A 14,439-nucleotide genomic window follows, 5' to 3' on the forward strand; every position below is an offset into this window, starting at 1 on the left:
GCTCAGAAGCTGGAGGCAAGTAGGATTCGATACAAGAAGTATGCTGATAAGAAGAGATCCCCTAACCCCAAATGGGAAGTGGGGACTAAGGTCTGGTTGTCAACCAAATATCTCCCACGGTGGGTTCATCCTGGGAAATTCTCAGCCCGCTTTATAGGCCCATTTCCCATTTTATCTCAAGTAAACCCAGTGGCCTTTCGATTACGTCTGCCTTCCAGTCTGAAAAGGATACACCCTGTTTTTCATACCTCCCTCCTGAAGGCTTATCATCCAGATCCCATGGGCCGTCGTATACCCTCCTCTACACACCAAGATCCCGAACCGGAAGAATATGAAGTGGAGAGGCTGGTTGATTCACGTTACAAGCATGGGACTATACAATATCTGGTCCAGTGGAAGGGATATTCTGTAGCAGAACGGTCTTGGGAGCCCAGATGTCATATCCACGCCCCACGACTTCTAAGACCGTTCCATCGCCTACATCCGGGAAAACCCGGGGGAGAGTCGATGAAGAGAGGGCATACTGTCACACCGCGGCCGTGGAAACTCTGGGCAAGATGGAGGCGATATTGAGCATCTTTACCGGTCCGTTTGACGCTCTAGTCGTCTTGGACCGGCAGGTATAAGAGGAGACCACGCCCCCTGCAACTCGCGTTGCAACTCGCATTCGTCGGTCTATTGACTTTCGCTTTGCTGCAGTGCCTCCCTTACGAGTTTTTCCCTTGAATATTGCCTGTGCCTTCCCTGGTTATCCCCTCTCGTTCATTCCCCTTTTTCTCCTGTCCAGCCTCTCTCACGAGTCTCTCTTTCCTTCAGTCTGCCTTTCCGCGGCTGTTTGTTTCCCGACTTAAACTCACTTTTCGAGTGCGCCTTCCGACTTTCGGTTCCCTTAATTTCTACCTCGGGGTCTAGTGGGCTCTGCTTACCATCCGCTGTGTTTCTCGGGTCAGTCACATTCTTTTCGGTGTTTCACCCACCTTCTATTCTCTCTCGCTATCTCTCTCTCTCGCTCGCTCTCTCGCTCGCTCTCTCTCTCGCTCTCTCTCTCTCTCTCTCTCTCTCTCTCTCTCTCTCTCTTGCTCTCTCTCTCTCTCTTTCTCTCGCTCTCTTCTTCCCTGGATTTCTCGGGTACTCTCACCTGCTTGTTATATTCATCTCTTCTTGTTTTCTCCAGAGTCCTATGGTGGCTATCCTTACCTCTTTAGCCTCCGGTATCCTTTTCCATTTGCCTCCTGTTTGGAATTGTTCCTTGCTTCCAGCGAGCTGCCGAACCCCATTCTCTCACAGAGCATCGCTTGGAGCGAACCCTTATCCAGGAGGATTAGGCCTTCGTTTAACTTGCTGTTTCACCTGATACGGAACTACACCAGCCTCTCCAGTCTTCCCATCGGATCGACCAATCACATCGATTAACACACAGGGTTTTTTCTGCCATCAGGCTTTTTCCCTGTTTGAGGAACGGACTCCCCTGGGTTCACCTGACTGCCAGATCCATAGGCGGGCAAGGTGGCCTCGGGGAGAGAACGTCCCTATCTCTTTGAACGCAAGAAGGGTAGAAGGACTATCAAGTCAAGTGACGAAAGAGAGAGTCCCCAGACGGAAAGAAGAAGGAGACCGAGGCCATCGAACCCCACTGAAGACCCAGGTGAGGAGTCTCAGGGGGAAGGAACTTCATCATATTGTGACAATTATCTAAAGGAAGTCTGCATAAACTGGAGCTCGAAAACATACTTGAAGATAAAAACGAAATAAACCTCAACAGAGCAAACGTAACGAGATTGCTGCACAACATACCTGCCTTGAGGAATATCTGATCCGACGATATCAGTATCGTAGAATATAAAAACGAATCAAGATCAGATTGGGTAATCTTGCATATGCGGTCTAAAACAGTAGCGCGCCCAATTCTTGATGCGAAAGATGACTTACTGTTCTATGGTTTTAATCTACCCACCGCGATAGAACCTGTAGTCCTTACTAAATCGACACACGGAATTGGCCAATGTCAAAAGACATCTGTTACAAAAAGGGAAGATCTGAGAAACCTACTTAAACAACAAACGACACAGGTCTCTGACGCAAATAGACAAAGAAACAACACATAGGATGACGCAGGGTCTAGGCACGTGACCCAATTATTAACATCATGGAATACCAGAGGCTTCGCCCATCTATTTCACGAAGGAAGAGCTCATGACATCAAAAGCTTGTTTATTTGTTTTCAGGAAACCTGGCTTAGAAGGACGCCCTCCTGTGATGGCTATACAACATATCTAAATGAGGCTGGCAAAAACAAACTGGGACGGCCTTTCTCCGGTCTTCTTGCCATGATAAAAAATTTGTCAGGATGGGAAGTAATCGGCATCCAGAATCCGAATTTATTTGTTCAAGCAATTACCATACTCTACAAGGAATAGAAGAAAAACAACACTTGCTGTTGGTAAACACCTACTGGAATCCCACAATGATCACTGATGATGACTATCTGCGGTCAGTAACCACCCAAATAGACAGTTGCTATGCATCATTTGCTGCGCCATTCATATTAATCTGCGGTGATCTAAACTTTTCTTGGTTCAATAAATCCAATCAGCCCAATATGGACGACACGCAAGTGATTCCATCCGAAGGTTCTGATCGTAGTATGAAATGGACATACAAAATATCATCCCGTAATTGTGTGTTGTTGAATGGCTGCACAAAAGGAGATATTCCAGCTGCAGCAACGTGGCAACGTGATGACCTATCCAAAACTTTAGACTACATATGGGTATCTGAGAATTTGCATGCTTTGATTTCTGACCTACAAGTAAGAAAAGCGTCCAATAGCGATCACAATCCACTTATCTTATCTTGGTATATGGGCCCTACATCAACGCATCAAAGCTACCCTACTCAATTGGACATTAACTCTTCTCAAAATCGTTTAAGAATAAACAACAAGCAAATTGACATCATGACGTTGGCCTTTATGGAGGCTTGTTCTACAAATCTATATACAGAATATACTCCTCTCCTGGATCAGCACAGAAAAACAAACAAGAAAACGATCAGAGACCACACCCATCCTTTTAGTCCAGAATTAAGCGAAGCGAAAAAACTACTCGCTAGTGACTTAAAATAACTAAAATCTATCGGAGGGATTAACTTACCACAACAACTAGCCACCAGGCGTCAATATTATCGGAACTGGCTGAAATCCTTTAAAATCATTCGAAAACAGGAACAAGCGGAACTAATGCTGCGCCTCCTAATCCAAAAAGACTGTTCCAACATATGGAAGATAATAAATAATGGCTGTTTGACTCAACCCAATTATCTAGCAAATGATGTGAACGCAGCCTCTTGGACACTTCACTATGGCGCAGTCTTTAACAACAATGGTGATGACACTACTTCAAAATTAAAAATAGAAGAGTGTAACTGGGATGTAAAAGAATCACTTGAGAACATTATACACGCAATTCAGAAGTTAGTCATCACGCGCCGCTGGCCCCGATGGAGTATCTAACGTCATGTTAAAAACAAATAAAGCAAGCTGGGCAAACTTCATCAAGGTGCTATTCGATCAGATTGCCCATACATCTAAAATTCCTTATTCCTGGACAAAAGCAATAATCGTTCCAGTGTTTAAAAGAGGAAACAAAGAAGATCCAGCAAATTATCGCCCCATAGCGTTGCTCGACACTATGGGGAAGATTTTTGCCACATTCCTCCAAGAGAAAATTGCAAGATGGGCAAAATTGAACAAGATCTATGACGCGAGACAAACCGGGTTCACCAAAGGAGTCGGCTTGGAACTTAATCTGGTATTGCTAAACCTGGCTAAACTAAACTCAATAAAACAAAAAAAAAGGTTGTTTTTAGCGTTTATTGATTTAAAGCAAGCCTTTGACTGTATAAACCGGAACTTGCTGTGGCAAAAATTAAAGATGTGGGGATGTCCAAATGACTTACTTGCCCCACTGATGGCATTACATGCCAAAACCAGCATCCGCTTACATCTAAATGCACAAGGAGAACTAACTGACGAAATAAAAACCACACAGGGTGTGAAGCAGGGCTGCCCGCTTGCAGCCTTACTGTTCAAACTTTTCGTTTCAGATTTACCCGAAGCCTTTTTACTAACAAGGTGCTTTCCTCCGAAAATCAACGGCACGCATATAATCTACGCGGATGACAGTGTTGCTTGATAGTACCGAAATAGGCCTACAACGATCACTGGTAGCACTGCAATCCTACCTAACGGCAAATCATTTAATGATAAATGTAAATAAATCTCAAGTGATGGTTTTTGGACCAAAAAACAACTCAAGAAAAGTGAGGTTCAACTGGCACATCGATAAGGAAATACTATCAAGAACAGAAGCCATCCGATATCTGGGTGTTTCATTCAATGCATCAATCAGAGAATGGAGTTGGACAAATGAAATCATCTCGCGTATGCGAATGTTTGCTTTGCAAGGACGCAAATTGCATTTAAACTATGGGAAATTCTCCCTTCAACCAGTGACGACTTTCTACCTCCAGAAAGTGATCCCAGCAATATGCTTTGGTAGCAAAACAGGGTGGAACATCAGGGCATGCCTATGTGTCCAAGTTGAGGGCTGCTTTTGGCGTAAAGTCCTCCAGCTACCACAGTGTGTCTCAATGGTGGCCGTGAGACACGAATTGGGTCTTGACTCCCTGCACTCACTGGAAATCCATACTACTGCTGAGGAAAATGAGACTGCTGCCGGTGACAACGGCTTACACAATCTTGGCCAACAAAAAAAATGATACATCTGCTTCCATGCTAAATAGCTGGGAAGAGAACCTACTAGGCATCCTGGAAGATGCAAATATAAAAATGCCTTTGGTTCTACAGTCGCCGAAACTGGCAAAAATAAAATTCATGCAATCCAAGTGGATTAAAAATGCGGAAAGGCGAGCAGCATTATCCACAGGCTTAGACCTCAATATGTGTGAACAGGAAAGAGGCACTCTACCGAAATACCTGTCTAAGTTTCCGTCTCATTATCACCGGAATCAATTTCTAAGGCTTCGCCTTAATTTGTCCAACACTAAGCTATGCAAGAGGAGAATAAAGGATCCCATGATTACTGATGCTAATTGTCGCTTTTGTAAGCAGGAACTCGAATCTATCAAACATCTCATAATCGAATGCGCACAGATCAATGAACAGCGCTCCCTCCATCTTGAACGTTATGCCCCTAAAAATGGCAATATGCAAGAGTGGTGGTCCTATTTGATAACGGGAAGAAACGTGCAGTTAACCTGCAACGTGATCAAATTCATGGACATGGTACTGATATAATTATTGTAAAGCATTGGTTCAGCAATACAAGGATACTATCTTAGACGAATTATTATGCCCACGCTTGCATAACCTGAACGGAAAAATGCATTAATGCAATGACGTGGGCCGAGGATTATAAATGTATTTGACAAAAAGTTTGTTTTTCTTTACAAAACTAAAAGTCTATAAATAAATAAAAAAAAATAAAAATAAAAAAAAAGAAGAACCAAATGTAGGGCCACAAGCTGATTAGACTTGTGAGCTGCAGAAGTTACAAGCACTTCCACAGTAAGAGGTACGTTCTCGTAGGCTAGTTTTACAGTACCTTAGTAAAGAAGAAAAGATGCAGCTGAAGACTTCTGTTTCTGTACAGCTCTGCAGATCTCACTGTTCCTGGGCCTCAGTCGTGGGGACGAGAGGGAAGACCTCGGGGGTCTCCTGCACTGTATTGGCACCGTCAAAGCTGGCAACCGGCAAACTCTACTTTGTGTCTGTTTTGCGTTTCAGCTCCTTGCGGTACAGCAAATAGCAATAAGCACGGTTCCTGGCTGACAAGGTGGACTTTCCTCACAATCTGGTGTCCCTCTCCCTAGCTCTAAGGTTTCCTGCAGCAACTCTGAGGAAATTCAACCAGCTCTGAGATGGGTGTCCAGGTGGCTTACTAGGGAGTTGATTGATGCCACCAACTCAAAGGGAGAAGTTGTCCTTGCAGAGCTTCTCTGTCGATGCGATCTTGGCGATTCGGACCTGCAGCAGGGCTTCACTGGACAATCCAATGGTCCAGGAGTTGCAGCAGCCGTCCTCTTAAAGCTCTTCTTTGGTTCCTTCGTCCAGTGGTCGACTCTGCCTGCCAAGCCAAGAGACTCGCCTTTTATTCAGTTCTCTCCCATTCATTCCAGCTTAGCTGCCACTCACCCAGCAGGGTGGCTGTCCTTGCCGGACAGTCAGCCAGCCAATCGTCACAGAGTGCATTTGGGTTTCCTAGGAGACTAAGCACATGGAGTTTCAGGCACCTCCCTCACTTTCTGCCTACCGCAGACACTCTGGAGCCAGAGGCAGGTTCCACTCCTGAAGCCCGTCAAAGGCAAATGAACAAAGAGACCAAACCTGGTTGGCACGCAGAGAAAAACTCTAGAAGGATCTTTACACAAAGACCTGGCGAAAAAAGAAGACCGGGCACCACTTTAACAACGATGGCTAGACGCCATTTTGGAAAAGATGGCTCCTGTGGTTAACGTTACCGGGTCCGCGAACCGTCACGGTAAATGCAAACCTGGGTAGTTCAAAACGAAACAACTGCCACCAGCCAATGAATTGAGCAAAGGGTAACATTAAACATGTTACATGAGCATTTAGACACAGAGGATACTAAATAACCCCTCCTGCACTCAGGCGTGCTGGGTCTAGCAAGTACAATGCTAAGTAGAGTCAATTTCACTCTACCGCTCTGGGAAACAGTAGTTGATCCCAGAGAAGGTATTTAAACCTTAGGAAATCTAAAAGACTTCCCTGTGTCACTGCACGGAAGGTGCTGTGTGACACAATAAAGATTTTCCATAATAACTTAATAGAAAGTCTTGATTCTATTAAAGACTCGGAGGTGAGCATTATGCTTCTCTTTCTTTTCTTCGATAATAAAGAAAAGAGCTCAGCAGCAAGATATTTGTGCACCAAAAGTGAAGGAAATGTGCAGAAAACGGGTGCACCTAATATATATAATAAACATAGCAATATAACAGTAATATCTTAACATAAAAGGTAAGAGTCTCTGAAGAAAACTACATTTCCCAGGGAGCTTGGCTCCAGTTCATTTTGAGGCCATCAGCACGTGACCTAGTCCACCAATAGTAGTTCAGATCCCCTGCATAAACAGTCCTTAACATGATCACACTTCCTCTTTCTTTGCTGCTCACAGCAAGAGATAAGTACTTCATGTTCAGCACTGCTTACGTCATGATTTTATAATTTAAAAGATAACGTTACAAAATGTCATAATATGTTTACTGCAGAGTTATAGACTTATACGAATTTTACTTTCAATATTTATTTAAAAAACATTTTTTTTTTAATAATTGTACTTTTATGTTGCGCTCCGACGTCAGTCCTCTGACCTCGGAGACCGCTTCACACGGTCACAACTGATCAATTATTTATTCCGCTCGTCGAGCGTATTCTCCGACGGCTCAAGCCGGCTTCGCCGCAACTTCGTTGCGCTCTGAGGTACTGGGGATCCGGCGCGGCCTAGTCGGACCACGCTGCACCGCATGCAGGCCGCCAGGGGAGCTCCTGCTCTCCGGTTCCTTTTCTCTACATTCTGGCGCTCGAGCGCACATGCCCGTTATAATATAACGGTTCTTGCAGCTTGAGCGCCGGAATCTTTCCTCAGACAAGAGCGACCGTTTCTTCTCGCTGGTTTTTCACCGCGCATATATCAAAGAAATGTTCTATTCAGCATTTAAGAACAATTACAAAGCTGAACTGAAATAACATTACTGGGCAGTGAGAGAAGGCGTTCGGAAGCCCAGAAAAGAAAAGAAAAGAAAAAAAAGTGAGTAAGGTGCATTTATTTTATAATGGCAGAACAGTACTCGCCTCAATCAGATCAGGCTTGGTCTGAGGCTGAGGGAGATCACTGTTACATAGATGAAGTGGCAATGGCTAATAGTTTACAGAAGGTTCTGGGATCCTGTGTGGAGACCAGTGTTAAGAAAGCTGTAACGGATATGCTCATTCCCATACAAAATCGTCTAGGCACTTTGGAGGAGCATTTCAGAGGGACCTCCCCTCCTGGGAGGAAGAGAACACAGAAAAGGAAGCACCTTACCGAAGGGGGATGTACACCGACTCGCAAGTGTAAAAGCTCTACAACCCCCCCCGAGCCAGCCATCTAATGCCACAGCTGCCGTAACGGACGCCTTCTCAAGGCTGAAACAAGCCTTCATGAATAGAAAGGTAACCCCTTCCCATCTACCCTCTTACCCCAAGGAGGAAACCAGGGGAACTAGATCCTCAAGCCCGGAGGGACAAGGACAGGGCTCGGAAGAAGAAGATCATAATAAAAACGTCTACGACGCTGATCTTTCTCACTCCTCTTCAGATGAGGAATTTCATTTCGAGGATTCAAGACCCTCTGTGTCAGGGATTGTGGCAGACCCCATCCCTAATGACACAACCGGGACCAAATCTTCTACTGAAGGTACATTTACCCCGGAAGACTTAATACACCCCAGGTCCACCGACTGGGAACCATCTTCCAAGACATCGAGTTACATCCACCTTAGGCTGTGCAAGCCGCTTGATAAAGAAGTTCGCGCCAGACTTTGTGCTGAATGTCCACGACCAGACATTGCGGATAAAGTAGCTCTGACTCCAGAGCTCGATTCTAAAATGATTACATTTTTGGGTAAAAACGTTAAAGACCCCAGGAAGGGTATTGATCGCGCCTGGAAAGCCTGCCAGGACAAAGTATTGGACATAGCAGGTCCACTAGCAAAAATCTCTGATCTTGCGAATGCAGCCATCTCCTCATCGGACCCCATCGACCCAGTGATACTGTCCGGTTGGGTCCAGAGGGCTATTTGCCTCTTGGGCAATGCCAGTTGCGCCATCTCAACAGAGCGACGGAAAGGCATCCTATACAAGATAGATGCCAAATTAACCGAACTGGCAGACACAGAATCCGGCCCAACGGCGCAAGGCCAGCTTTTCGGAGATCCTTTCATGAAGGAGATGACAAAATTCGTCGGGACATTCACGGCGTTGGACAAAGCACAGGCTTCAATAAAAAGAGTATTTGCAACCAAGGTTTTCTCCAGGGCCGGACGAGGAAGAGGTCGCTCTTCCGGCCGTTGCTTCTTCGACAAGAGACCTCAACAATCTCGAGGCCAGCATAATTCCTGGCAAGAACGCCCCGACACTTTCTTCCCCTCGAGAGGTCATGGAAGAGGGCGTCCCTGGAGGAGAGCGGCCAGATACCCTGCCCAGCAACAAGCCACAGGTCAGTGTACTGATAACTGCACCAGCGCCACTAACACCTATAGGAGGGAGGTTAAGGATGTTTGCAAATGCTTGGGATACCTTATCAGGAGATGCCTGGGTCAGGGACACAGCTCAGGGTCTACACCTAGAGTTTTTTACACAGCCCGTTCAGACATGTCGCCCCACTCCCATAGTAATGTCTCTATCAGACCAAACCGCCTTAGACAGCGAAATACTCAGTCTCCATCAGAAGCAAGCGATTCGCCCCTGCTGAAGTCAGGGAGGCTTCTTCAGTCCCATTTTTCCTGGTACGCAGGAAGCAAAAAGTGCGCCCAGTCATAAACCTCAGAGCGCTCAACGAGTTCAGCCTTTACCGCCATTTCAAAATGGAAGGTATACACATGCTCAGAGATCTTCTCAGACTGAATGACTGGCTTATGCGCCTAGACTTAAAAGACGCTTACCTCGCAGTACCGATTCATCAAACACACATCAGTTACCTCAGATTCTCCTGGAGAAACCGATATTGGGAATTCACAAGTCTCCCATTCGGACTCTCTTCGGCGCCTTGGGTATTCACCAAACTCTTAAGACCTGTAGTAGCTCGATTAAGAGAGCAAGGTGTCCTTCTCATAATTTATCTAGACGACATTATTTTCATGGCCCAATCACAGGAGTTAGTTCAGAAACAAACCGAAATGGCAATAAACTTGCTACACTGCCTAAGTTTTCTTATAAACTGGGAGAAGTCAGTTCTACTTCCATCCAAAAATATGGAATTTCTAGGATTCATAGTGGATACACAGAATTCGCAGCTTCGACTCCCATCAGCCAAGATTCACTCTACCAAAAGAGAAATACGCAGACTCTTACAGAAGAACATGTTCTCCCTTCGAGAACTAGCAAGAGTGATAGGGCTACTTTCATCTTCCATCCAAGCAATATTTCCCGGCCCTCTTCACTATCGAGAGCTGCAAAGACTAAAAGGCCAACACTTAAGGAGAAACCTTTCTTATTCTCAACTCCTGACACTGTCTCCTCAAGCGAGGACAGAGCTCAACTGGTGGCTCTCTCACATGGAAGCCTGGAACGGCAGAGCCATCTTCGGCTCCGCTCCAGATATTATTATCGAGTCGGATGCCAGTCGCTCCGGTTGGGGAGTTCAAAAACACGGTCACTAAAAGATATACACTCCCTTAAAATAATATTAGACAAGTCTTAAGTAAAGCTCCACTTATTTTCAGACAGCGGTGAGCGCTTAACGCAGATGGCACTCTAATAATTCGTTTTAAGAGGGAGATAATAAATTGAAACAGATCCCAACACTTTCACAAGAACACAGCAAGAGAGAGGAAGGCAGAGTCAAACCGTGAAGTTAGAGTTCAGAAAGCCGGATCCACTTTAAGAGGATCAGAACGAAATGTGTCCAAGGTCACACGGTTAAAAAGTACACAAAAGTCTCGAAACGGTTCAGAAAGAGTTGGACCAGTTAGATGGTCAAGGCGGCCAGCCCAGTCCAGAAGGTTAAGGGATTATTATTACTTTGTAGCAATCTTTAGAAAGGGAGGCCTGGCGGACACGGTACCTTAAAGTGGTGAGAATACTCCAGCATGGGCAGTTGTTCCTGGCAGCGGATGCAAGTCGGTGCTTCGTCCGGGGGAAGAGCGAATCTCGTCGGGGAGGAAAACAGCAGTCCGGTGCACTGCCAGGGAACGAACCAGCCGCAGAGTTCTCAGTTAAAAGGAGCGGTCCTTTGGTTCGCGGTCCAGTGGTAAGTGGCTATCCAGTTGCCGGGGTGCTTGGCACGGGCAATTCGACCACAAGACGTCCTGGGATGCGAGAAAAAGAAGGTAAACTGGTTGTGCCCACCAGTCAGGGGAAGAAGACTCTCCAGCAGGGAGATCTTCTCTGTGGTCAGGAATTGGAGAGTCGGTTCCGCAGGGCTCCACCGGTGGTGTCGTCCTAGCAGGTCGGCTCAGCTTCTCCCTCGTCGGATTCTCGGGTCCTGTGGCGACTTCTGAAGTTCCAGTCCCCAAAGCCCTGCTTTTATGCAGCACACCCCCATTCACTCAGCCTACCTGTCAATCAACCATGCTAAGTGGTGAGCCGGCCACCTCACCACTTGGGCCAATCACACAAGAGTGCGACTTGAGTTACCAAGGTAACTCAGTTCAGGGTGCCTAAACCCCCCTCCCACACCCCCTGTGGTACCCAGACAGAGTGGCACCACTCTTGGAGGCTTCTGTGGAGAAGCCTGCCAAAAGTGGAACAAAGGGCTCGACTTGGGTTGGAGTCACAGAAGAGAACACAAACGCCATTTTAGAATCGAGTCCTGGCAAAAAATACCAACCGGCGAATTAATATCGGTATGTTCGAGGCTATGAGAATTAAATAATTAAAGTTGGTAGCCTCGGGCAATGGGAAAATCCCATAGGGATATATTCGCGGTCGAATATAAAAAGTAGTATCCACTGCCACCAGCCAAAACTCAATCGGGGGGACGGAGACGTGCCCCCTCGACTAACAGACCCCGGGGCAATCGAATTGCCCCGACCAGTACGTCCACAATATGATGGTTTGTACTGGTTTCTGTTCATAATTTGGGACTAGTAAAGCCAATGGTGACTTTACATTCCCTGGGAGACAGTAGTCAGTCCCAGGGTATGGAGTCTATGGTGGGGTGTCACTATGACACCCCTGTGTCACTGCACGTAGGGTGCCGTGTAACACACATAGTATAAACACATGAGACCCTATGGAGTAAAGGAACCCATAGCCCATAAAACACATTAACAGTCAAATGAACACCATAAAGCATGTCATGTGGGAGAAAGAGTCTCACTCTTGGCAGGAGAAAGAAACAAACTCCAGAAATCCAGCAAAGCTGCTGGGGGACTCAGGAAATTCAGGAAATTCAGCCCAAAAAGAGAATTCTCCCTAACACCATCCTATGCCTAATATGTACTCCTGCTGCCATTAAATGCCAGACATAGCTTCAAATGCCCCAGTAATGGCAGTGTATGCCTCATATTTCTTGTTGCTTCAAACAATTGCCTCTGTAGTGCCATCTAATGTCAGTTTAAGGTTTTGTGCACAGCAGGTTTGCCATGTTGTTTGTGGACACATATGCCCAGTTTCTGCCATCGTTTTACAAGCCCATGCCTAGTGGCACCCATGCGCATTGGGGCCCTTTCCGGACCACCACCAATCAGCGGCCTGCCTGATCACCATAAACCACCTACTAACCTGCCCCCTGGTCCCATATGAGTGAAGCGTCTGGTCGGCTAAAATACAGCTAATTGTTGAGAACCGCTGAAAGTCAATAGGACCCTCACTGGAACCTACTTTACTTTCTGGTGGGGGTTGCCTTGATGATCCATTAGCACAGGATTGCAAGGACATTTCCTGGGGTGGCTGCTGGCATCCCTGGCAACCCCCAAATGACAACCTTCTTTTGAACCACTGAAATCATCTTTCTATGGGAATACATTTAAAAAATTGAACTAGGAATGGTGTATAAAGTGCAGTACTTCCGGGAAAGCGCAAAGTTGATGCAATTGCTTGAAAAGAAAATCCTTTTTATTGAATTGACATATTATGTTATAACAATTGGCACTTATGAGAGTGTGAACTGATGAAACAGACCTTCCCATTTAAATGTTGTGAAACTGCAAACATGTTCTTGCATGTTTACATTTTATTTTTTCAAACAATGACCTGTTGTCCATTTTTCTTTTCAGTTTCTTCCTTCGCCTGTGTTCTGAAGTGCCCCTTCTTGAAGACACTCTTATGCGTATTCTAGTGATCGGACTGTCCCGGGAACTTCCTCTTGGTCCGGCTGATGCCATGGAACTGGCAGACCATCTTGTGAAAAGAGCAGCTGCTGTGCAGTCTGATGGTAACCTGTTCAGTTTGAACTGGAAAGGGATCCTCTTTGTGTAGGAGAAACATTATGATTGATATAACTCTTTCTACTGTAATGTATAGTCTCCATTCCATCCTAGTCCAGTAGTGAGATTTGTAATGGCAACTTTCTGCAAAAACAAAGAGATGATTGAAACAGAAATGACTACTAACATAGCCTTTGTGAATTTTGTGTGCACGTGTGTGTAATATGACTTGCTTAGCTTAATTTCTTTTCTCTCATTTCTTTAGATCTACGTGTCTTGAAAGTAGAGCGGATTCAATTGCTTGATGCAGTTTTGAATCTGTGTACCTATCACCACCCTGAGAATATACAGCTGCCCCAGGGGTAAGTCTTCATGTAGGAGCCCAGTATTTCACTCTTACTGCGATACTTTAGGGGTTCTATTCTTAACCATATTGGTGTGCAATCACTGCTTCCTCCTTTCGAAAAACCAGTTCCCTCAGAAAATTGGCATATGGTCTGATTTCTTTTAAACTGGAGGTTATAGTCTTGATTAAGACAACATAGAGTGTTATTGGCAACATGTACCACAGGGACCCTCTGCCCATTGTCCTGCCTACTCTTAATAGTCTCCGGTTTTGCCCTCCATGAGCTAGTACTTCATCAGCTAAGTCTGTCCTAGTGCTTTTTGAATTCCTGTTAAAATCATTTATTTTTTTACGTGAAATAGTGAAGTATATGCGACAAAATCAGATCTGAAGACTACAGCACTGCATATGGTATTATCTAATATGGTGTGTGTTTTGATGCATGCATTTTCTGGTCAAACAAAATAATTTGCCCTGTTGAGTGCACAATCATAAACTGAATCCTCCAATGTGTTTAGAATTGTTTTCCAACACTGCGTCACGCATGGCCACAATCTATGGTGCGGAACGATGGGGGTTCCGCTTCATTGAAAAGACGAAGTTTAACAGAACGTTTCTAATAGTTATTGGCCGTACACCAACAAACACCTGTGTATTTGGAATTGCCCATGTGTCCCATTAGTTATAAGATTACCCTGAAGCTGCTTTTACACCGGTATGTCTTAATGTGGAACCAGAGCCAACTCTTCATAACAATATTTCGAGGGGATTGTGTCCTCCGATGTATTCCTTATCTTGATAGATCACTTCCAGCTTGCTGGCCTTGGAATTTTTTTTTCAGTAGAGGGTGCTGCGCGCCGGCGTCCCTCGAGTTGGTGTCCCTCGACAGCCTCTGCATCGGTACCGACGTCATCGTGCGTATAAAT

General features: G+C 45.5%; 1 protein-coding gene across 1 annotated transcript in view; it reads left to right on the forward strand.

Moving 5' to 3' along the window:
- The window catches only part of INTS1 (integrator complex subunit 1), a 2,112,141-nt gene that overhangs the window by 753,597 nt on the left and 1,344,105 nt on the right, over nt 1-14,439 (forward strand). The window contains exons 15-16 of the mRNA XM_069647642.1: nt 13,018-13,175; nt 13,433-13,529. Coding sequence (XP_069503743.1) covers nt 13,018-13,175; nt 13,433-13,529 — 255 coding nt within the window. The remainder of the gene's footprint in view (nt 1-13,017; nt 13,176-13,432; nt 13,530-14,439) is intronic.

This window comes from Ambystoma mexicanum, chromosome 2q (assembly GCF_040938575.1).
Source record: "Ambystoma mexicanum isolate Mex_15411 chromosome 2q, UKY_AmexF1_1, whole genome shotgun sequence".
Lineage (NCBI taxonomy): Eukaryota > Metazoa > Chordata > Amphibia > Caudata > Ambystomatidae > Ambystoma > Ambystoma mexicanum.